At 31.7% G+C, this 26,169-nt stretch overlaps 1 protein-coding gene, 2 long non-coding RNA genes and 1 pseudogene across 4 annotated transcripts; 1 reads left to right on the forward strand and 3 right to left on the reverse strand.

Annotated features, from left to right (window-relative positions):
• Positions 1 to 7,862: 7,862 nt before the first annotated feature.
• Positions 7,863 to 10,206, reverse strand: LOC120115947 (annotated as a pseudogene).
• Positions 10,207 to 13,660: 3,454 nt separating this feature from the next.
• On the reverse strand, positions 13,661 to 14,347 carry LOC120115945. The gene is made up of 3 exons (XR_005515519.1): positions 14,310 to 14,347; positions 13,995 to 14,218; positions 13,661 to 13,895 (listed from the first exon to the last, which is right to left on the reverse strand). It is a non-coding gene; the product is annotated as an uncharacterized LOC120115945 (long non-coding RNA).
• Positions 14,348 to 14,986: 639 nt separating this feature from the next.
• On the reverse strand, positions 14,987 to 19,770 carry LOC120115943 (chaperone protein dnaJ 16-like). Its single transcript, XM_039136555.1, has 6 exons — positions 19,359 to 19,770; positions 15,759 to 15,882; positions 15,599 to 15,681; positions 15,392 to 15,503; positions 15,206 to 15,310; positions 14,987 to 15,110 (listed from the first exon to the last, which is right to left on the reverse strand). The coding sequence occupies exons 1-6, from the start codon at positions 19,496 to 19,498 to the stop codon at positions 15,027 to 15,029; spliced, it is 648 nt and encodes a 215-aa protein (XP_038992486.1). The 5' UTR covers positions 19,499 to 19,770; the 3' UTR covers positions 14,987 to 15,026.
• A 1,563-nt stretch (positions 19,771 to 21,333) lies between these two features.
• Positions 21,334 to 22,539, forward strand: LOC120115952. 2 transcript variants are annotated; one of them, XR_005515520.1, is made up of 3 exons: positions 21,334 to 21,816; positions 21,922 to 22,015; positions 22,089 to 22,539. It is a non-coding gene; the product is annotated as an uncharacterized LOC120115952 (long non-coding RNA). The 2 variants fall into 2 exon arrangements; XR_005515521.1 differs by having other exon boundaries at positions 21,334 to 21,435.
• The last annotated feature ends 3,630 nt before the right edge of the window (positions 22,540 to 26,169 follow it).

Genomic DNA, 26,169 nt, shown 5'->3' on the forward strand with positions numbered 1-26,169 from the left:
TAATCACGAGGAAATCTAATTAATTAGGGTTAATGCGTTTTAGTCAAACTGAATCTAAAACTGGGTCATTTTCGGGTCCTACAAATTTGTATTCCCTCGTATAAGGGTAAAACAATAATTTCATGTCACGAGGAAATCATTGTTATATTTTACTTATGATAGTCTTGAATGTATTTATTCAGTATGTATCTGACAAGACGACGTTGATGATGCTTTCGACAAATGAATATATCATAGTCCTACTTTCAAAAAACAAATCCTCATAGTGTGAATAGAACAATCTGAACGAGAAAAATCGTTCCTATAGTAATTTTTTACGGTGTATTATCAGAATCAATTGATCAATAGATCAAATTCATATAATTAAAATTTTGATTTTGATTTATTTCTACCATTTTTACATTCCTTTTTTGTATTATACCATATTGTATAACTATATTTTTTTCGTATGTAATGCCTAATTTACTAGTTATATTTCAAACATGAGTTTGATTGGTGTAACAAAAAGAAACTCCTATTATGTTCTCCCCTTTTGTGAGTTTTATAAAGGGATTACATAGGTCATAGGCCATACATGAGAGATTGGTGTTGTTAGGTCATGGCCGACCAAATGAACTTTGCTCAAACTGGATCCCTTATGAATCAATATGTGAAAGGTTTTAAAAGCAACATAAACTTTAATATAATATAAAGATACGATGGAATATTGATTATCGAATGTTATATCTTCAAAAAAAAAACATCAAATCTTTATAATAAAAACTTTCAGAAGCTTTTCGATGATACTAATCATCTTTGAAATCTTTTTTCATCAAGATTACTTTGTAGAATATTGATATAATCTTTAACAGAATTAAATCTAACAATGATATATATATATATAATCTATCAGTTTATTAACAAACATGATAGTTCTAAATCTGACAACAGTCACCAAAGGATTAATATAAAAGTATATCAGATAGATCTGATGAAGAGGGATCTCTCTCCTTATTATCATTAACATCGATAAATAATAAGTGTAATGAAAAATTATATTATACTTTTAAGAAAAGAATTTAAACATAAATTTTAAAAAATAATATTATTAAGAAAATAAATTTTAATATAAAAGTCTATTAGATAAGTCTGATAAAGAGGGATTTTATTGCTGAGCGTCTTCATGTTTTCAATGCTACTGCCATCACTCTTGTTCCTAAATTCCCAACCCTTGTAAGATTAAGGATTTTAGGCCTATAGCATGTCGCTCTGTGATTTATAAAGCCATAACTAAGATTAAGGCTTACTCCTTATTTTCCTGGGTTGGTCTCTCCAAATCAGTTTGCTTTTGTGAAGGGCAGAAACATTGTAGTTAAAACACTCTTAGATCATGAGCTGGTTAGGGGATACGAAAGGAGTACTCTATCCCCTAGGTGTGCAATTAAGGCTGATCTTCAGAAAGTTTTTGATTCACTCAATTGGGGTTTTATTCTGAATGTTCTGAGGGGTTTGAGATTGCCTAATAAGCTCATCAAATGGATTGAATTTTGTGTGACTGGTGCTAGGTTTTCTATAACTTTTAATGGCACCTTGGTGGGGTATTTCAGAGGGAAATGTGTTAGGCAAGGGATCCCTTATCCCCTATATTTTGGTTGCTATGAATGCTCTATCATGTTTGTTAGGTGCTACAGTGGGCAAAAGGATATTTAATTTCCATCCCGAGTCCAAGAAGGTTGGTTTCACTTGTATATGTTTTGCAGATGACTTACTTATCTTTTATAAGGGGACCGTGGAGTCTATTTTGGGGTTATGAGTGTGTTGGAACATTTCTATGAGCTTTCAAGGCTTAGGTTGAATGCTGCTAAAACTGAGATTTTTGTTTCTGGAATGCTTGGCGATACTCTGACCCTTGTGAGTGAGGTAATTGGTTTTAAGGTGGGGTCTCTACCAGTAAGGTATTTAGGTATTCCTATTGTTACCAAAAAGTTGTCTATTAAGGATTGTGTTTGCTTGGTAGAGAGGATCAAGGCCAAGGTTGGGGTGTGATCTAGTCGTTGGTAGAGAGGATCAAGGCCAAGCTTCCCCTATTCTTTGAAGATTTGGCATCTTCTTTTTCAAAATTTTATGTGATTTGGGGTATTTTCTTTCTTCATCAGGAGGTGAGAGATCTTTTCTCCTCTTTTACCAAACAACTAATCAACACATCTTTCCCAACTTTTCAAGCACTAGCACCTAAATCAATTTAAGGATATGGTATAATAATATTAAAAGATTACTGATGTCAATCAAAGATGCCTTTGGATTGTACATAAAATAATTACTTTGATTTTTTCTATAAAGTAAACCCTAGATAGGCGGTGGAATTCTTCATATTTTTAAGCATTTAATGTTAATTATTTATTCTCCATGGATGATTATTTTAAATACTGATAACAAAATAAAAGAATTCTATGAATAAATTTTGATGTTACTATATGTTTTTAATATGATTAAAGTATATACGTAATATTTTTTTACTTGTATTATTTTATTTTACCATCAATACACTAAATAATAATTTAATATTTATTATTGTAATCACCAAATATATTGAGGTTAAGTTTGGGTTGATTTGATTCTTAGGAAGTGGTGGGGGTGGAAATGAATCTTTGCATCTCTATTTGTTTCTTCCTATCAAACCTCCATGTTATGATCCAAGGAAACATGGAGAAGATTTGATCTTCTCCTTGATGGCTCATCCCCAATGAAGGATAAAATATTGGGTAAACTACATATTTGTCACCCGCTTATTATTTAGTTTCTGTTTTGATCACTCAATTTTTTTCCCCAAAATTGTGCTTAATGTTATGTTTTAGCTGTCTGACGTTAAAAAATTAATGGTGATGCTAACGTGTCACCATAAGGTAGTGTAATATTAGCATTGTAAAATAATTGAAAAATGCCACATCATGATCACAATTAATTTTTAAACGGTATGTAATTAAAACAAAATCAAAGCATAACATTAGGTATGATTTTAAAAGGTAATAATTGAGTAATCAAAACAAAAACTAAGTAATAAATGGGTGACCATATAGGTAGTTTATCCTAAAATATTTATCTGTTCGGTGTCCTGAAGTAGGCCTTGGAAGTCTCTATTCGTGTTGGAGTAATGTAATAGCAGCACTTCTGGTCCAAGTTTCAATCTTAATAAGCATTTATCCATAACTTTGAAGGAAATAATTTTGGGTAAAATAAATCATGGATCATTGTATTATGAGTAAGTTTATACTTTGTTATTATATTTTAAAAAGTTATACAAAATTATTTTATTTATTGATTGTAACAACCATATCACTTTAATATTAAATATGTAATGATCATTAACTTTTAGCTATATTTTGGTTACTCAACTATGAGCAATTATACATTTTGTCTACAATAGGGATTCCCATTATCTAGGGGTTTTCTTAGAATAACCACCGGTTTACGATCTATTGATCGATTAATCCAGATTGAGTATTGCAGAGGCGAGGGCGACTTGCCCAACCCAGTTTACTCCATTCATAATCATCATGATTCGAATCCCTGACATTACTTAAGAGATCAAGTGTCTTATCCCAATAGACTAACTAGTTGTTGGTCTAAGGGTGTTCATTGTTTGATTAAAGTGTTAAATATTATTTATCAAAGTTTGTTCGATCAAAAAATAATTGTTTTTTTTAAAATTTTATTATCAATTAATTCGGTTTTAAAATAATTAATTAAATGTATATTACATATGTTTTTAAGCCTAAACCCTTAAAATTTTAAGACAACTAATTTCTAAGCCCGTTAGTATACCACATGTTAGACCCAAATGAAAAATATCCACAAATTATGTAATAAAAGTAAAGCTAAGTCTTATTCTAGGGTGTTTATCGAGTGAGTCGGTCGTGAGTTGTGCATTGTTTGACTCGTGCTCATTAAAAAATTTTGTTACTCAACTCAACTCGTTACTTATTAAGCTAGTTAAAATTTTGCACGACTTGTGCTCGTTAAAAAAAACTTGTTACTCAACTCGTTGCTTGTTAAACCTGTTGCTCGTTACTCGACTCGTTATTCGTTAAGCTCACTAGAATTTTTACCTTGTTTTTGAACTATGGATAAAATCAACTAATATTATATAGAGCTTAATATAAACATAAATTAACTAACAAAATTATCAAAAGAGTGTGTGAAGCAATTTCAAAGCCAAAAAGATAACAATCCACAAATACACCAAATTAACATATTATTTTTTAATTAATATGGCGTAAGTATAAAGCAATATTTGTTCAAAGATAACTCTCAACCTATCGATATTGAACGCTCACACCTCTGACATCTATAGTGCTCAAACCCTAAGTCACTTAGTTCGTGCCAAACTAACATATCTTCAATCACTCAATAAATGTATATTTAAAAAGATATATTTTTTCACGCTTTTTGTCCAAAAATTTTAATATTTATCATGCTTGTGGTCGTGTAAATATGTGTCTTCGACACACACGGCACATGTTTATTATTTTTTGATAAAATTCATGTAATTTTTCATATTTTTTTACCTCTGCTTTTACTTTTCTTTCATTTTAACTCAACCTTTAAAGTTATAACTGACTTCTTTCACAATAGCATAAGGTGGTTCCTACAAAACAGTATCTTATGAAAAATATTTTTCACGTAACACACCTTTATTTTACGTAACATAAAAAGATATAAATCTAAAAAATAATTTGAAATAAATAGGGGTGTTCAAAATTCGGTTTTAATTGAATTAATTGATCGAACTGAATTAATTCGGTTAATTCAGTCGGCCACTGAATTAGTTCGGTCGGGGAACGGTTAAGGTTTTTTTGAATATTCGGTTAACGGTTAATTCGGTTCGAAATCGGTTAATTAACCGAAATAAAATTTTAAATATTAAATATATTATATATAATATATGGGCTCAGCCCAAACTATTTAAAACCCAATTAATAATTTAAGATCCAATAACTTTTAAACATAAATCAATATTAAAAAATTAAAAATTTATATAAATTTTATTTTATAATTATATATTATTTAAATTAATTGTAAACTGTTTTTCTGAATTAAAAAATATTAAATATATTATATATAACATATGGGCTCAACCCAAACCATTTAAAACCAAATTAATAATTTAAGATCCAATAACTTTTAAACCTAAATCAATATTAATTAATTAAAAATTTTATATAATTTTTTTATTTTATAATTATATATTATTTAAATTAATTATAAACTGTTTTTTTAATTATAAAATATTTAATTTTTATATAAATTAGAAAATTTTAAAAATTTTCGGTTAATTCGAAAATTAACCTAATTAACCGAAATTTATTCGGTTCGGTTAATATTTTCAAAAAAAGTTCGGTTCGGTTAACGGTTAAAGAAAAAAAAGTTCGATTAATTCGGTTAATGGTAGTTCGGTCGGTTCGGTCACCGAATGAACAACCCTAGAAACAAATATTATTTTATTTAGTATATTAAGAATAAATACATCTTATAAAATTATTGAATCTCATTAAATGTAGCTGATCTTGACCACTACTATATATATATAGCAAGTTGAACCGTTGAAGTAGCAATTGCTCACTATAGTTAATTTAGTTATTAATTCGACGGTCCCAATTATCATTCATAATTTGTTATAGTTTGGTATTCTTAGTTGGTTGGTAATCAAGACATAGTGTTTATTTATTTGGTAAGTTGGTGAGTAATAATCATTCTTTTAAATGAATCTAATTATTATTTAATAGCGGTGTTGTAGAATAATGAACAAATTTAATTATACTGCAAAATATATTATTTTTACTATATTTTTGCACGTGTAATTAAAGATTTAGCACGAACAAATTCAATAATGAAAGGAACGTTATTGTTCCTAGAGATTATTGGTTCGAGTACTAATAACTACAGAGTGGTTGAATGTTTATTGTCAAATGATTGAGAATATTTAAAACATATACTACTTCATAATCACCTTAGCTTAATCAAACTTTTTCGTTGAAAATTAAAATATTAAAATGATTAATTTCAGTTTTACATATATTTTTCTATTTTTTATTTATATTGTTATCTATAATTTTATTGAACAATAAGATTACAGCCGCCCACGAGAAACACGAGCACATACATCTAGCATGTAACACCTCAACCCGTACTTGATCCGGATACGAATCTGAGGTGTCACATTACATTTTTAAAACTTTTATTATTTAAAAATTTGTAGAAAAGTTAAACTCTTACTTATATTTAAGTGGTGAAGCCCTTATAACAAATTTTCTATTGAAATTCATAATGAAAATAAACATTTGATAATTTACATAAATGTAAATTTGTATGATTACAAAAACAAATCAGAGCATTAAAATTTAAAACTTGTAATGCATGCCAACAATTTACAAAATTACAAGAAACCTACAGTCTAAATTGTTCAGATCTGATCTTCTTCAACCGTATGATGTCCCTTCCTAGCTTTAGTCCTCTGAACTTTTCAATTTATCAAATTTAACCACTAAACTTTGAATCCTTACATTTCAGTCACTGACCCTATGTTTGGGGTATTACATAACATGGTCTCGTCCTTGGCAGTGACAGACCGAGGCCAGGGTGGTTGGTAACTTTGTTTCACTAAAAAATTTAAATATTTTTATTAATAATTTCGTTTTTATCTTTCAAAATTTTTTAAATATAAAATTTTAAGTTGGTTCATGATCCTTAGAGTCAAAAGAAATTAATTGATAATAATTTCGATTTTAATCGAGAATGTTACACTACGACTGGTTTTAATTTTAAATGTTATCATGTCTACTCTAAAAAGTTACACAATTAATAATAATTTCGGTACAATCGATAAAGTTACATGAGTTTCTTGACAATAAATATTTAAGTTTCAACCATAATAGTTATACAATTTACATGATTTATTATAAAAATATATATAATATTTTCGGTTTCAGCCTAAAATATTATCAAAATTATTCAAAAAGATTATACATTTATAAAATTTTCAATTATAAGTAATTGCAACATTATTTTGACTTTATATTAATTGATTATATTTTATACTCTCGTCTATTTACATACTTCCTTAGGTTATCATCTATTGATAGACGAGGCTTACCAAACTGTCTTGTATTTCTGTCACACCAGATGATAAGGTAGGCATGCTTTCCAAGCAATTTTAAGTGTAAGCTTGTATTGAGGTAGGCAGGCTTTCCATTTTAAGGGCACTTACCCTTCAACTTCGTAATGGCCCCTTACTGTCAGGTGCCAATGTGACCACCACAAGCAAATACCTTGTCTGTTAGCCATCAGTACTACTTTCTACGTACAAATTTGTATCCAACGAATAATTTGAATAACACCTCCTACCCAAAAAAACCCTTTATATTTCCAACGAATAATTTGAATGTATTATTAGTCCAAATCGATATGGGTCACACATACAATTTTGGTAGGTGAATCTTTCGACAGAGATCTTTTGTATACACAAGGACTCGAACTCGAAACCTGCTTAAATGATATCAAACTATTTACCACTAATCCATTTGATAAAAAAATATCTTTATACTAAACAAACAACAAAACACTAAAAACTAATCATGTTTCAATCAAAATACGTACATACATAATTGGTATAAATAAAGTTATCATTATACTGTAGAGAGGTCGTGGGATCGAGTCTCATGGAGGGCATTTCATAATTCGGAGGTCTCATACGGAAGTTGCTCTCAACCCAGTGTTAGGAGCAGCCTACTATCTTACCTCCCCTTACCCCATTACATATGGGAACAAGGGACAACCATTTATTATACATTTATACTGTAGCTGGCTATGTACTTGTCTTGTACTACTCAAACTGAAGTTGTAAGATTTGAGAGAAATGAAAGTGCAAATGCAGCATGAATTGCAGCTCCTACAGGGAACACATCCTCATCGATGGTGAAATAGGGACTGTGTGGAGGATGTACGGCCCCGATTTTCTCATTGTGGATGCCTAAGAAGAGGAATGATCCTGGGACCTTGTCTAGGTAGAAAGCGAAGTCTTCGCTCCCCATAAATGGAGGAGCAACTTTTGTGTTTTCTCCGCCTACTATCTCCCTCGACACTCGCACTACGTGTTCGTATACGTTTTCGTCGTTGACGGTTGGAGGAATTGTCGGATTGTCCTTTCCCGAGAAGTCGATAACGGCGGAGCACCGATGAACAGCTGCCTGAGCTTTGATCACCTGGTAACAAAAAGTTGGCTATATATACATGTATGAATTCGTACATGAAAAATCATAGTAATACATTATTCTGCTATGTTTTCTCATGTTCTTGTCCTCATCGAAGATGTGTTTTACTTTTGAAAATGGTCTTCAAAAACGTCCAAGTCTCTATTAGACTAGACTGGTTGAAACTATCTGCTCTCCACCAATCAAAGTCTTCATACATACTTTTCTGTCCACTAGAGTCTTCGATAAGCCCACATTATCCGAGTTCAGACTTTTTTTATCTACTACAATACACAAATAAGAGCTCTGACAAGTCTACGTGACTTATCGAAATGTAACCCTAAGGTTTGATAATTAAATTTATGTAGCCCGTTAGTCTAGAAATATGACTATGACTAATAGATGCACTAAAAATCATTATAAATACCTCAAATCAAAACTAGAAAAGGGGTTAGAGACATAATCTCTATATCGTTTTCTTCATCCTCTATGATCAACTCTTTTCATTTTATAAACATCGAACAACCATCATTCTCTCAAAGACTAAGGTCTCTGTCCAAATTAAAAGAGATTAATCGGTAACGGCCGACGAGAAACACTTGTTCTCATTGACAATAAATAAATTGATAATTCAAATTCCATTTGTGAGTAATGCATTTTAAGATCACCTGTTGTATTCTGTCCCTAAGTGCGTTGAATCTCTTGGTACTGAAAGCTCTGAAGGTTCCTGCTATTGTTGTTGAATCTGGGATTACATTGACTGCAGTTCCACCATGAATCATGGATACCGAGACCACCTGCAGCATGCAATAGACTGACTCTTGATAACCGATGCATTTTTATTACATTAAAACCCAATGACTGAAAGTACGTAGAAAGTAGAAACAAGTAAACCTGAGAATCTAAAGGATCAATTTCCCTTGAAACAATGTTTTGTAAACTTATTATCGCCGTCGAAGGTGCCAAAATGGGATCAATGGCGTGTTGGGGAATCGCAGCATGACCTCCTTTACCACTAATCGTGGCTTTAAAGCTCCCACAGCCTGCTAGGAATTCTTTAGCACGTGTGGCGACCACACCAGTGGAATATGCATGCACCAAATGCAACCCGAAAATGGCTTCCACGTTTTCAAGAACACCCTCTTTTATCTTGTCTTTGGCTCCTTCACCTCGTTCTTCTGCTGGTTGAAATATAAGGACTACAGTTCCCTATATCAATAAAAACTCAAACTTTAGTTCATATTGGTGTTGGGGGCATAATTTATGCATGCTTCTTGACCTGCAACCGGCATCGGAGTTTTTGCAGTATCTTGGCTGCTCCGAGCAGCATGGCAACATGGGCATCGTGTGCACAAGCATGCATTTTGTTATCTACTTTGCTTTTATGCTCCCATTCCACCAATTCCTGCATGTTACTCGAATTAATTTCTATTTGCTATTTGATCTATTAAAGCTGAAAATCACAGGGTAGAAATCTGTTTCTATTTCTTCTTTTTTTTCCTCTCTATATGGGAAACTGAATCTTAAAAGAAAGAATAAAGGAACCAGACCTGAATAGGTAAAGCATCCATATCAGCTCTGAGAGCAGCCAAGGGTGGAGAACCGGAGCCAATTTCAGCGACGACGCCGGTTTTAGCCACCGGCCAGCGATAAGAAACGCCGAGCGATCGAGTTCGTGTCTAATGAGCTTACTGGTCTCAACTTCTTCATTAGCAAGTTCAGGGTGTTCGTGTATTCTCCTCCTTATTCGCTTCATCCAATCCACCGTTTCTCGATCATTTGCGAGGCTGAGTATCCGGTCTTTGATGGATTCGTTCGGACAAGGTGTTGCTGTTGTCGGGGTGAAAGAACGGAACCAACAATCATCTTCGTTGTAAGAGAAGCAGAGGGAAGGTAGGGTTACGGAGATTAAGAAGAATTGTTGAAGAGTTCCACTCAAGGCCTTCATGGCCATGGCCGAGTCTAAATTAGCTTGGATTCGAGCCAGTGGGTGGTTAACATTTGTAGTAACCTTTTGGGTAAATTAACTTATTTAGTCATCCATCTATTATTTAATTTCTGTTTTGATCACATAACTTTTGTTCTTTTCAAATTATACTTAATATTATGTTTTGATTCTATTTTGATCACCTGTCATTGAAAAATTAAATGTGATAACGATGTGATAATTTTTTAATTATTTTTTAATACTGACATATCATTCTCAACATTAATGTTAACATTTTAAAGGCGGATGATCAAAACATATAAAAAACTTAACACTGAGTATAATTTTGAGAAAATTAATAGTTGGGTGACTAAAACATAAATAAAGTAATAAGTGGATGACTAAAGAGGTAATTTATCTTAAACTTTTTTCAGGCAAGCAGATCATTAGATTTTTCCTTGTAAATCTACATTTTATTTATTATAATAAATTTTATTATTTATTGGTTAAAATATGTCCCAAATCCTTTTTACTCTTTGTATATTGGAAACTTAGTCCCTCCACTTTTATTTTAAAAAATTCAGTCCATGTACTTTTTGGATTTAATAAAAAAAATCATCGATCTTTTCGATTAAATTTGAATTTTAAAATTTTAAAAATATAGGATTATACTTTTAAAAGTAAATATATGAGGACCAAAATCTAAATGAACAAAGAGTATAGTGATTTGGAATATGTTTTAACCTTATTTATTTGATGAAGTGGGCAAATATCACATATTGATCAATATCTTTTAGGGTAAACTATCATTTAGTAGGTAAACTATCATTTAATACCTAAACTATCAGTTTAAGTTTGTTTTAGTACCTAAATTTTTAATTTTTTTAAAATCATATATAACGTTTAGTTTTTGTTTCATTTTAGTACTCTGTCATTGAAAACTTAACAGACTAACTCGCCAGTCGCCATGTCTACAGTAGTAGATCGTCGCATCCGCCGACCGATGAAGCCCAATCAATGATGAACCCTTCTATTTATTCACCCTCCGATCTCCGTTGTTAACCGTCCGGCGGGCCTGAAACTGGACCATGTTGATCATCTCGTCATCCTCTCGTGGTCCACCATTCAGATTGGTCATCCGTCCACTGAAACTATGTGCCGTCAGCATGTCGGTTAAGTTTTTAACGACTAGTATTAAAATGAAATAAAACTAAGTGTGGTTTTGAAAAAAATAAAAGTTTAAGCACTAAAACAAGACTAAAATTGATAGTTTATATACTTAAATACGAGATTTACCCTTGTCTTTTATATCCATTAGTATATTTCTCATTTTTCACGTTTTCTATTCACACAAATTCCTCGATTGGTGGTAGATTCCCCATCTCCTCTCCTGTTACCAATGAAATTCACATTGGTGGTTTTGGAAGAGAAATAATTAAAATTTAAACAAAGTACATAAAATATTTTAAAATTCAACTTAAACTACTAATTTAGCATAGTTTTTTTTATAAACATTTATGTTTAGTACAGTTAATTAGACAACTAACACTAGCAGTGTTCATATATAAATTCAATTTATTTTATTTTTTATTAATTATATTTTATCTCATGATATCTGTAATTCGGTCTATATTTATGAAAACGCCTTCCCTTATTCTTGTGCTGAAACATAACTCACCTTTAGGGATGGGCACGAGGCGGGTAGATTTTAGCTACTCAACTTAGACATGAAAATATATATTTTTTATATATAATTTCGTTACGTCCTGCCTTGATGATTTAATTTTTTCATGTCTCGATTCTGTCTCGATTTTTAGATTGTAATTTCAACATGATCCAACTCAAATATATTAATATTTTAAAATAATTGAAACAATATATTTATAATTATTTGTTATATTTTAAACGGATAAAATAATGTATTTTATATTTTTTAATAATTAAAGAATATATTTTAAAATATAAAAATAAAAATTATTAAAATCTTAAATATATTAAGAGTTAACTACATGATTGATCATTTATATTTGTGTCCTGCTCACTTTTTCTCACTGTTTTTTAAAAAACACATTATATGACCATTTTTGTTTTTAGTTAATTAAGTTATGGCCACGACAGGTTAACTATCGTTGGATTATTGACGATTTGCTGAGTTGGCACTATAATTAAATAAAATAGAAAATATATCTTTTCCATGAGGATTGGGTTAACTACATGATTGATCACTTATGTTTGTGTTTTGTCCACTTTTCCTCATTGATTCAAAAAACATAGTATATGTGGTCACTTTCATTTTTATTTTATTAAGATGTAATCACCTCAGATTAACTGTCGTTAGATCATTAACAATTTACTAAGCTAACATGGTAATTAAATAAAATATATCGTTTTCACATGGATTATACGTGGGTTAAGTTTAAAAAAATTGATATAAACGTGAAATAAAAAAGTGTCATCAACTCCCTATTTTCTTCAAAACTTTAAAACGAAGTACCTTTCGAAATGATTTTCTTTAAATCCCTAAAACAATACCAATTTGATATATCTAGTAGCTTTTAAAATCCTAAGAAGAAGAAGAGTAAAATATGCCGACGAAGAAAAATATTATAGAATCAAGCAGCGACGAATACAACTCGCTCTCCCATTTTTCATCGTAGAGGACGAGTTGAAATCGTCACTACTTGATTCCGTAATGTTCTTGTTCATTAGTGTCTTTTTCTTCTTTTTCTTCTTAGAATTTTAAGGCTGCTAGAGTTATCAAAAGGGTGTTTTAGGGATTTGAATACAAATATTTCAAAGGGGACTTTGAATTAGAAATTTAAAGAAAACGGATAATTGATGACACCTTTTTATTTCACGCTTATATCAATATTTATAGACTTAATCCATGTATAATCCACGTGGAAATGATGTAATTTCTATTTTATTTAATTACCTTGTTAACTCGGCAAATCTTTTTGGTTTAACATCAATTACCCCGTAGTGACCATATATTAATTAAATAGAAACGAAAATGACCATATATATTATGATTTTTTAGATCAGTGAGAAAAAGTAGAAAAAACACAAAAATAAGTGATCAATCATGTAGTTAACTCAATCAACGTGAAAATGATGTATTTCTATTTTAGTTATCTACTATGCCAACTCTACAAATCGTTAATGGTCTAACGAGAGTTAACTCGTGGTGACCACATCTTAATTAAATAAAAATGAAACTGACCATATATTATGTTTTTTGAAAGCAATCAGGAAAAGTGGACAAAACACAAATATAAGTGATCAATCATATAATTAACTCATATATTAAATATATAAAAGAATAAACATAAAGAGACTTTCTTTTCTCTAACCCAAAAATATAACGCCTGCAAAAAGAGTGTACCAGGAGCGATTTCACAAGTACAGGCACCATCCATAATGGAGTTTTATCAAGCATGACTGTCCAGGGTTCCAGGCTACCTATTAATTTCACGTCAATTTACAAGTATTCTAGTTGCGATTACCGAAGGCAAGAAAGAAGAAGGATATGACCGGGGAAAAAACAGAAAAGAAAGAATCATACAATAACAATGAGTTGTTATCGTCCTTGATATGCTGGAGAAATGGGTAAACCATCTTCTTCACTTCACGATCAACATATTATGGTGCACTGCCTTACTTGGCTGCATGTATGTTGCGCCACAGAAAAAAATTAGGTGCACGAGGAGAGTTTTCGGACCCCGAAAGTTGCTGACTTCTTTCTAAGCTGATACAATGATCGACCAGATTTAAAGCGATCGTTAATCGTTGTTTGTTCATTCGAATTGGAGGGAAGCTTCCTAGAAAACAAAATACCATACTTCACCTGTTCAGCATGGCTTTCTCTTGTCTACTTTTAAGTGTATATCATACCATTTCTTCTTCTTCGTTCTGTCCCTCGTAGAATGTTTCCCGTCTCTTCACCGTCTTCTTTGGCCTCTTTGGAGGCAGCCTTACTCTTGTTCCTACTCGAACTTCGCTTAATTAGCGGAATATTTGTGTACAAGGCATGAATCTCATTCCTTTGTTTGAGAAGCTCGTAGATCTGCAAAACCGTCATATAGGATGTGATCGAGAAATTTATCCATTTAGTCGTAAGTCAGCTTAGGCACATAATTCCCACATGTTAATCTAACCTCTTGCATTTCCTTTGTGTATCTGCTTGTCATCTCAGTGAACTGTGCCTGGACCTGCCAACACATTACATGAATATCGACGATAAAAACATGGTTGAATACAGACATGAACATTTTATGTGCAAAAGTAAATACTTCTCTGTATTCGGTTTCAAACTTCGACAGCTCCGCTCGTTTGGACAGAATCTCCGCTTCCACAGCTCTAAGATTCTCCTTCTCCTCTATGAAAGGTGCAGCACAAATAGCTTATATTGTGTAACTTCACTTTTGAAAAAGTTGTCACCTAGAAGTTATGTGCCAGAATTATTAAAATGGTAGTGAGCTTCATAGATGCATATAAACCAACAGGCACAAGGCCTCAGCGAGGCGTATAAATTAAAGAGCACTAACCGTAAACAGCAAATACATGTGTGCCTGGTTTTAGTTCAGTTATTTCACATGGTTGAAATCCATCCAGCTTTTTGAAGAAAGCCGCATCCGAATCCTTCGCGGCAGATACCTATAGCGAAGCATATCCAAAACCAGAAGAACAGCGACAAAATCTAACTTCAGTTTCATTGTGAAGCACAACCATGACATATCCGTTAATGATAACTCACCGAGTTTACTGTTTGATCCAAGCAATAGACTGGGAAGCTAAGGAAATACATTCACCGAAAAGAAACAAATGTAGCTTTAACTCGTTATGCAACATAGACAACGGATAATTTGCGAATTCTAAAAAGAGAAAAGCGGAAGGGAGTTCGTTACCTTCAGTGCAAGGCTTAATCCACCAGTCTCTTCTAGATCAAAATACAATAACTGCAATAAATATAAACAGTAAAACTACACGACATAAGAACTTTCAATACGCAGATGATATTGAATCCATAAGTTCTAAGTGATAGTCTATCCACCTTGAACTTGCTTTTGTCAGATGATCGTACTCGGAAAACGAGCCCATCTCTTGCTTCTTCTTCTGCTATTGCGACAGAGTAGAAGTGAGCACATTGTTTTTCAACCAGTTAAATGCATACGAATTCGGTGATTGCATAAATAATCAATAAAAGTACTAGAAAAGAACATGAATATAATTATCTCACCTTCCTAGAAATAGGTTGCCCCAGCAGAAGTGGGCGAATGGTGACTGCACCATTAAGTGCCTCCTCTAAAACGGTTGCAGATACAGTCGTCTTAATCGGCACACCAAGTTTACTATTCATACATATCAGTTACAATAATACAGTCGTCTCAATCCTCAACATGAACAACGGAACACGTTAACTAGTATCATAAGGACAGGGAGTTACCCAAAAAGTGCAGCAAACATGGTGTTCACTGCCCCCAAACTTGAAAGATCTAGCTCCAATTCTTGGTTATCAGCTTCAACAGCCTATTCAAAGGGGAAAAAACAGCATGATCAATTCTTGAAAGATCTAATTTGGCCAATTAGATCCATGTATAGGTTACCTCAAAACCAGCGGCGTCATACTGGTGTCTTTTATCTGGATCGGACAAGATATTATAAGAAAACGTGACCTCCTTGAACATATCAGCTGCAACAGGATCATTTCCATTCTTATCAGGATGGTACCTGAAACAGCATAAGAGTAGCATTTATAATAGCTAATATGACTGAGCAAAACTCGATTCAATTCGAAAAACCAACTCGACTCAACTAAAAAAAAATTCCAATAAAGTCTGAATGATAAAATATGACTCGTCAATTCAACTAACTCAATGTTCTTTAACTCGATTCAACATGACTAACTAGAAAACTCACCCCTAATTCCATGTCATTTTAACACTATAGAATATCTATGTAACTTCAATTCTTACTTTTACCAACAAATTTACTATTTTTGCAATTTAGTCCCTCAACTTTGCATTTTATTCAATTTATTTTTTACTACAGTTTATTTTACAAATTCTTTTGGCTCATCAATTCCTTAATTTCTTTACACTTTGATCATTACTTTTTCCCAAAGGCATTTGGTTTATTAAATAACATTGTTGTGAAGAACTATATATGTATATATTATATGATTAGATTAAGTTGTTAAATTGGACCAATCTACACCATAACATTATAAATATTTACAATTAAATTTGAACATAAACTCAAAATATTGACTCGAAAAAAATTATATTACAGTTCGAATCCTAAAATAGGAATAATCAACTTAACTAACATGAAATGTTTTTACTAGACTCGACTCGATCGAATCCTCGCCCCTATTAGCTAAGCCACCATAACAGCTAGTTGGATTGATATAATCAATCCTCAATACTTATTCTCCCACTATACTGCATGTACGCATGTGAGTTTACCTTTGTCGACACCATTTTTCGCTTGGGCGGAGAAAGACCGATACCGACTCGGGGATTTTCTCTTTGAAAAGTGTTTCGAAATGTGAGGAGTCGCCACCAATCATTTAAGGTGCGATTGTGACACCATAAAAATCGGGTGATTTTAATAAAACATTTCATTTTTATCAAAACACCAAGTTTAAGGTTTGCGAAAATCTAGAAATCAGGTTCAGGAGTCAGTTACGCGTAAGGAATGATTAGCACCCCCACAAGCGCCCAAAAATTGGTACCTAGTTTATTACCCTATATTTAAAATCAAAAATTTTGAGTTTGATCTTTGCTTAATTTGAAAGTCATTACAGATGCAAAAAGTTGAAAAGGGTATTCATTTATTGAGACCAATAACATTAGCTCCCAAGCGTAAATGCGGGAGATCAACTATTGTGTCTAATAACCAAATATTGCCTCATTTTTAGAAAATCTTGATGCAGTTTTGAAAATGATGTCGACTTATTTCGGGAATTACCAGTAGTCACCCCGGAGCATGATTGCGAGAGATATACTATTAATTCCTTAATAAGTGAACAATACCTTAGAGTTATAAATAAAATGCGATTGGAATCATGTGAAATAAAACATTTATAGTAAACATAACTAATAATATTTATTTACAAATAGCTACATAATATGTAAAATATATACATATAAAAAAAGAACTAAAATAAAATAAATGAACATTGCAAATCAAAATAAAATACCTAAAACTAAACATTTAAGGGACTAAAACAGAACAATAAAAATTTACAAATCAAAATATAAATAACCAAATAAATATATTTGAAAATTTAAGGGCCAATTTGATATTAATAGAAACTTGAAGGACCAAAATAGCAAAGATAGAAATATAAAGATCCAAAATAGAAAAAATAGAAATTTGAAGGACCTAATAAACCATTATGAACAAATCAAAGCCCTAATCTACATTTTGAACAAATACAGATACTGGAAATGAAAATAACCCAAAAATAATATTTAGGACTAAAATGTAGTAAATCGGAAACATGAAAGTCAAATCATAATTAAACCAAATGTAAAACAGTGACTAAAATGAAAGATACAAACAACATAGGGTCAAATTCGAACATCAACCAAAATACACAACACACTAAATCAACGACTAAAATGAAATAATTACAAATATGGTGACCAAAGTCAAATATTAACAATAATAACATAACATACAATAATAGGGCTAAAACATAAGTACTGAAAAATAAGTGCTCAAAATGAAATAAAATAGAACTTCATTAATTGACTAATAATAAGACATTACAAATGTGGGGACCTAAACTGCAATATACCCCCCGATGATTAAAAACAAACAGGTGAAATTACAAAACAAGGGGACCAATCACGTCATTTCCCCCAAAACCTCAAAAACACGGAGAAAGGGAGAACATGAAACTACGTCGTTTCCAGTGTGTAATAAAAACCTCAAACCCAAGCTAAACTTCCCCATTCCCCTTATTTTCCCCCTGAAAACCCGAAATAGAGAGATAGAAACCAAAACTCTCTCATTTCTCTATTTGTTCCTCCATTGTGAGGAGACTTTTGAGAGCTCACGGCCACCGCAGCCGACAGCGATGGCATGAGAAACCACCCTGAAAATACCCTTTAGCATTCCCTCTCTCTTATCCTTCGAAACAGAGTCGTCCCTCCTAATACCTAAAAAACGAGACCCGCACTCAAAAACCTTAGATCTAAGAAAGGGGAAGGTTTTACTTTCGATTGCGGGCTCTTCCAGCTTCGGTGATACCACAACGACAACACCTAAGGTAAGTCTCGGTTTTTATTTCTTTTTCTCTTTTGTTTTTCCTTTTTTTCTTTCAATTTTCCCCTTGAAAACTCATTGTTTTTTCTTTATTGGTTTCCCCGAATGGTTCTCCCTCTTCTTCTCCTCTGATTTTTCTCTCTCAAACCCCCCTTTCAATCCTTTTTTTCCTTTTCCCCCCTTTTTATCCCCTTGCATGCGTTGATATCATCCCAATAAATCCCTTCGGGATCTTGGTTGTGATTTGCTTCTTATTTTTTATGGGATTTCTTTGGCTTGATTAGTGATTTATGCCACTGTTTGATGGATTGGTTGACTTGGGTGTAGGTGACGACGTCAGAAACGGTCAGAGGTGGCAGCAACAGCAGGTGGCGACGGCAGAAGCTACTTAGGATTATGATGAAATCCTAGGTGAGTTAGGTTGGGTCGGGTCGAGTCGAGTCCTGGGTTATTGGGCCTGTTCGGGTCAGCTTGTATCTGGGTTGCTGAGCTGCTGGACCGGGTCGGATCCGGACTCCGGGTTTCAGGTTACAGTTGGGTTTAATTTGGGTGTTTGTTGTTGGGTTGAGTACTTCCTGTAGGATAGCTGGTGGACTCCAAATTTGACCTACACAAAATGTAAAATAATTAATTAATAATAATAATATTTTTATAGACCCGGACAAAAATAAGTGTTTACAACCTTGTATTAACCATAATTATGACTAAGCTTAAATCCTGATGTATTCTAAAGTAATCCCAAAAACATGAAGAAAAATACCAAGAAATGGAGCATTTCAAAACCTTTCACCTTGTATTAACCATAATTATGACTAAGGTTAAATCAGTCAATCCTGATGTATTCTAAAATCATCCCCAAAACCTTGAACAAAAATACCAAGAAATGGAGCATTTCAAAACCTTTCAACTTATAAAAAAAATAAACATACTTTAGAGCCATTTTCCGGTATGCGCTCTTAATTTCCTGATCCGTTGAGTTTCTGGAGACACCAAGCACCTCATACGGATCTCGACGAAGATGCTTGGCCAGGCCGTCGTTCTTCTCCGTCTTGGATCGATGTGGCGGCATTTTCTACAAGAACCACCAAACAAAAAAGAAAAAATAAACTAAGTTTTCCTTCTTCTTTTACGTTTTTTTCCAGTGAGAAGAAGAAACCCAGAATTCAAAACCTTCAACTAAATTCCAAAAACGGAATGAAAATCAATTCCTTATCTTTCCAATTCATCAAGGTAGGAAACTTTTTTGGGTTTAAAAAGCAGAAAAAGGAGAAATTTTTCAGGTGCATTGAAAGGAGTAGAGAGGAAAATAGAACAACTCCATGGGACCTAAAAGCTGGAGCTTTGGAGAGGAGCAGCGAGAGAAGAAAGAGACAAGCACAGAGATCGGAAAAATTGGAGGGGGAAATGAATTAGGTAGTACTGCTAATATTTTAATTTTGTTTTCATCTTATGTTTTTGAAAATGGTAAATTACATTTCAAAGTCACTAAATTATTAGTAAAATTATATATGAACTATTAAATTTCCAAAAATTTATGAATATGCTATTTTATTTATCGAATGTAATAAATAGATCATTCTATCGTTAAGTGTATAATTAGGAATGATAATTTGATCTAAAATCAATGAGTTCTGACTTGATAAGGTTGATGTTTGTATCAGGTTTGAATCAAGTCAGATAAAGTTTTGTAAAGGTTGAGAATGATCGGATCAGGTTCAAGTTGAGAGTGGAAATTTTTTAGTTCGATCTCATCCGAGATAATAATATAATTTTTTATGTCTATGAATAATTCTAGTAATAACTCTCACTATATTTTTTATTAGTTTCCTATTTTTCGAATAAAAATAAGATTTTTTTATATATTTTTGTCGGTTAGATCAAGTTAAATGTAGATTTTTACTTCACATTTTGAACCAATTCTCATATCAAATAGGATATCCATAAATTCGAGTTGAGTTCAAGTGAAGGGATATGCTTTTCAAGTCAGGTTAAGTTAACCAAAAATCCAATCTAACCTGACTCATTATCGTCCATATTTATAATAGACTTTAACTTTTTTAGTTAAAATTGAATGGCATGATTTTTGTTATTAATAAATAGAGCGATTTGATTATTATAATCGATGAATAAAATAGTTTGATTATAACTAAAAATCTAAAATATATTACACACTTAATGATAGAATGATATGTTTGTAACTATCGGTAAATAAAATGACTCATTTGTAACTTTCTAAAATTTAGTAATATATTTACAGTTATATTAATAATTTAATGATTTAGAATATAATTCACCCTAAAATATTCTATGGGTGTCCGGTTGCATTCTATCTGAATAGCGCCATCGCCAGTTGCCACTGTGCAGTTGGCACGTGTCAATTTATCGAGGCGCACGTGAATGCTCACTCCTATAAAAAGTTGATACAAATTAATATAAATATTATTATCAAAATGTTTTGAATAAAAACTTAATAATATTATGTCATACGATTAGACACGAACTTTAAAATTTTATAAAATAAAGTATTAACGTACCAAAATTATTTTGATGCATGTACTTCATGATCTTATAGGAAACAAATCTCATCCCCATTTTACACGAAGCACGTGTATATTATATATTTAATTTTTTTATTATTGGTAATTTACACATATTTTATTGATTACTTGAGCCCAGAATCTCTAAAAAAATAATGATATATTTTACTATTAAAATCACTCAATCAATTAAACAGGTTTCATCTTCAATCGAATTGTGATACTCAAACATTGTAAATATTTTAAAAGTTGTATCTTATTTCGTAAACCCTAGAGAATTAGATGACTAATTTTGTAATTAAATCAATTTTAAGTAGATTTCAATTCTTTCTCGGCCCTTTTTCACGAACAGCGCCCCCAACTTCTTTTCATCTTTTTGTTTTCTTTCACTGCGCAGCTACTCCCATCTCACTCTGTCCCCGCTGCCGACCATCCATTTTGTTGTCATTCTCGTCGATTCCGTGCAAAGGTGAGTCACCGTTGAACGTCCGACCTCGACCCTCCGCTCTTCTTTCTTAGTTCGTTGTGCGTCGCTGTTCAAGACTTTAAACCGAGACCTCTCTCGCCACCGATCGTGGTGTCGCGGTTTTCCGTGGTCGTCGAGTGGTTGGACCGCTCGTGAAGAAGGTTGCACCGGTCTGGTAACGGTGTGTCTTACCTTCTTCGGCCATGGGTGGCCACTATCGAGTACCTTTCGATCGTTTTGGGCTTCCTTTGGGCAGCCAAGGTTGTCGTTCCACCAAGCCATGGCTGCTGCCATGGTGCTTGTCACCGACAGTCGTGGGGCAGCAGTAGTTGCTGCCATATTTGTTCGGCAGTCCCTTTAGTTCGAATCAAATCCCACTGCCCGGTTCCTAATTCTAACCGATAATTATTTTTAATCGTCGTTAAATTGCTTCATTTATCTGAAATTCGTTGAATCGAGATATTAAATTGGAAGTCGTAATTTTTGCAGGTGATATCGAATCGGAATCAAATCTATCGCCTCCTCCACCGTTACCGGTTAACTTTGAACCAAATCGGGTTACAAGAATCGACAATGAGTATCAGTTAATACCTTAGATTTAGGTTCAGATTTGTTATTAAAATTAGAATAGTAATTATTAGTCAAATTTTATGTAGGAGCCGATTCAGTTTGATCCATGGTTGGGCCGATCATGGGAAGCGCAATTGTCGTGGTTAACTATTTGTCGAGGTGTGTTTATTTTCGGTGCTGCATTATTTTATTTGGTTGTTTATTTGTTTGTTAGTTGAAATTGAATGAAAACATGTTCGTCTGTGGGACTGTTTGTGCTATAAATGTCATGGGTTATTTGTTAAATTATTGGAATCAGAATATTGCTGTGTATTTATAATATGAGATTGTGTTGTGATATCGGAATCGGAATATAAGTGTTTCGGAATATTTGTTATTAAATATTGCTATTCGGATCATATCAGAATTCAAATATATGATATTCGAGTATGTGTTATTTAGATATATCTTATTTGAATCTGATCAAATATCGGATATGTGTCATTTGTATGTCATATTGAGACGAATTTTGATAAGGGAAGTTAAGTGCATTCACTCGACGGGTGTGAATATCACTTTTGGATTGTGGCCTCTTCCTTTGTGGCGGACTTCGCTCTCGGTTATGGAGTGATTGTAGTTTGAGTGGTTCTGGGGAACCCACTCAATGATGGAGTGTTTGAAGTACAGTGAGTGCATGAGTATTTGCATACATTTAAATATTTGATTATCGTTGATTGATTCGAAATATGATTATTACTGTTTGTTTTGGATTGTGTTGTGACTTGTGTTTAATTGCACTTTAGAGACACACTAAGGGTCTGTTTGTTTCCCTGTAATTGGTTCTGAGGAAAATGTTTTCCTCATTTTCCATGGTCAATGTAATTCATTTTCCTGATCAACTGAATTTCCTTTGCATTTTCTGAAAAATGACTTACCATTTAATTTTTCATAAATCATTTTACGAACTTTTCAATACAAAGCAGAAACACTCAAAATATTATTATTTTATATATTTAATTTAATATATTATTTTAATATCATTTTAATAAAAGTATTAATTATTAAATTATATTTATTAATATTTTTAATAATATAATATAATATTTTATTGTTATAATTATATAATTATAATATATAATATTATAAATTTCTTTTAATAATATATAATAAATTATTAATAAAATTAATATTATCTATTAATTTTATAAAAATAATACTATTGAATTGTTGAATATTTAATATATATATTCCTTGAAATATAATATAATATAATATTTTTATTTTAATATTATAATTTTTGATATTTTAATAATATTTTATTTAATAAATAATTAATATAATTTATAATATATTATTCTTTTTTAATAAATAATCAATATAATTTATAATAATTTTATTTTAAGAAAAAATAAATTAATTATAATATTTTTATTTATAAAATTATAGATATAATATTTTAATAATAATATTGAATGAATTATATTAATATTTTAAAAATATTATTATTTTGTGTTAATAAATAGTATTACTTATTATATTTGATGTTTATAGTTAAGAATTTTAAAAATAATTTATCAACAATTGAAAAATGAAATATACAACATCATCCTAATACCATAAAATGATTTCCATAAATTATTTTCCATGAAATGTAATTTATTTTCCGAAATCTGACAAATGGACCAAAGCTTAATCATTTAACCCCCTTAGTTTCTTCTTTCAAATTACCAAGCTAGGTGAATCCATACTTGGAGATCAACGTTATTTTGTTTTCATAAATTTTAAAGTATGACATTTATTCGGATTTATTTTTTTCATAATTTAGTAATATTTTATTTGAATAATAGTTGTTTCGTTAAAATATTTTTGGGGACATTATACATAAATTTTATTTGGAATTTGGGATTTGAAACATGAATTTGATTGACATTCTCTATGTTTTAATTATTGTTAAATTACTTCGGTTATTTATAGTATTTGAAATCAATAAAAACGAGTGTTATTTAAAAGTATTTTAAATCACGTTTAGATAAATTTTGGAGATTTAGTTAATGACTCTCTAGATTCGATTTAATTTCTTCTAGGTCGAGTTTAGGGGTTACAAAAGTAATTGGTATAATTATACATTTGATCTTCAATATTTATTCATTCTATCACTTTGATCATAAATTTAATAAATTAAATAAATTTAAATTATATAAAAAACATTTAATCTAATGGTGACACATGTTATCGTCTAATTGGTGAATTAAATTAAATTTAACCATATGAATATACGGAGTCAAGGGTAGTTTTAATTTTCTTAATACACGTAGTTTCAATTAACCAAATTACTCCAATGATTAAAAAAATTATTATTACTTTTAAAGATTGCGAGTTCAATATTGTAATCAAAGATGATTGAACTTTTAAAGATTGCGAGTTCAATATTGTAATCAAAGATGATTGAACGTTCATTATCATATAATTAAAAGATATAATCCTCTATAATCCCTTAACTTATTAAAAATGTGGTTTTACGCTAGCCATGCGGCTTCATGGTTATCCTTGTTACTCAAAACCAAACCTTACCTGCCAAGGCGTTTTTCTGCATCAACTCCGTAGGCTCATCTACCATAATCTTGCACTGGACTTGAGCAGCTGAACTTGTTTTATAATATTAAATTACGATTTCGATATTACAGTTGCAAAACATGATTTTTTTTAAAAAAACAACTTATTTAAAAAAACAATTATATTTTTAATGTTACATATACAACTTAGGGTATCAAAATAATCTTTAAGAACTTTTGTATTTATAATATTAAATTAAGATTACAATGTTATATTATAGTATTAAATTACGATTGCAATATTATAGGTGCGGAGCAAATATATTTTGTTTTACGATTAAAATATTTGTTTTAATGTTACAAAATTTATTTATACTATGACTTGTTTATAATTGAAACTTATAATATCTAAACTCATATTTAGAAGTGTGATGTTCACAGTTAAATTTCCTAAGTTGATTAGTAGGATTGATATTGTAACTGTTTAGAGAAGATAGATTCCAACACATTTAAACTCATATTTGGAATCATAAAACAAAATATAACTCAGTCAGCTTCTCTCTATGATCTTCCTGCTTGCTCTCATGTCTTGGGTACCTCCACGATGGTCTTCAGGTTCCAAATATCATCATCCCATACAACATCGCCGAACAACTCACCGTCAACATAATCAACATCCCAGAACGGCGACCAGAAACACCCCCACGGCATCAGCTCATCCACCGCACCCCCACCACCATCACCACCGCATAACCACCCCCATTCCTCCCATCCACCACACCAATTCTCCACCGCCACCTCTCCTCCATTACCATCATCACAACTCTTCCCATCATTTTCCTTCGCTTCTTCCACAGCTCTCTCGACCTTCTTAATCCCTTCATCTTTCTCCTTCACCAAGGCGGCGGCGGCACCCTCTATAGTACTACTTCGTTGCCTCTTCATATGGTTCGTTGTTGATATTTGGTTTTCTCTGAAATGAATAATCAGAAAGATATATATTTATAGGTGAAAAGGATGATCGAGAAGAGTAGCGAGTGTTTTGGGAATAGGAGTAGAGCGGAGCGGCAGCTTTTGTGGGTGACTTGGTCTCGTAAAAATATCATCATCACATGCAACTCACTTTGTCTTTTGGCGTTGAAGGTGGAACGCGTATACCGACAAAATCTACCGTCGCCGACGTAAAATTTGATTTGGTTCTGAAAAGATTGATTTATTCTTAAATTTAATTTAATTTTATGTAACTTTACTTTTCATTATTACTTATAAATTTATTTTTTTCTATAGTTTAGTCTTACTTTATATCATTTGATCTTTTTATAAAAAAATTCTTCCAATCAGATTAATAATTTGTTTTAAAAAAATCTCTTATTTATAGATAATATGATAAATAAATTTTATAACTTTAGATATTTTTTAATTTATTAAATGTATGTAATTATTACCCCTACGAACCCTAACTTTGAGACATGCATGTGTAAGAGCTTATCTATACGTAAGAGCTGCTTAGACTACCAATGCTGATTTATGCAGTCATTTATGATTTTGTCAGCTTTTAATTTGGATAATGTTGGTCGTAGAACTGTTCCCCTTCATTTCTGGGAATTAGAGTTGAGTTAAGAAATCAATAAAATTA

Source organism: Hibiscus syriacus, unplaced genomic scaffold (assembly GCF_006381635.1).
Source record: "Hibiscus syriacus cultivar Baekdansim isolate YM2019G1 unplaced genomic scaffold, ASM638163v2 tig00110279_pilon, whole genome shotgun sequence".
NCBI classification, from domain to species: domain Eukaryota; kingdom Viridiplantae; phylum Streptophyta; class Magnoliopsida; order Malvales; family Malvaceae; genus Hibiscus; species Hibiscus syriacus.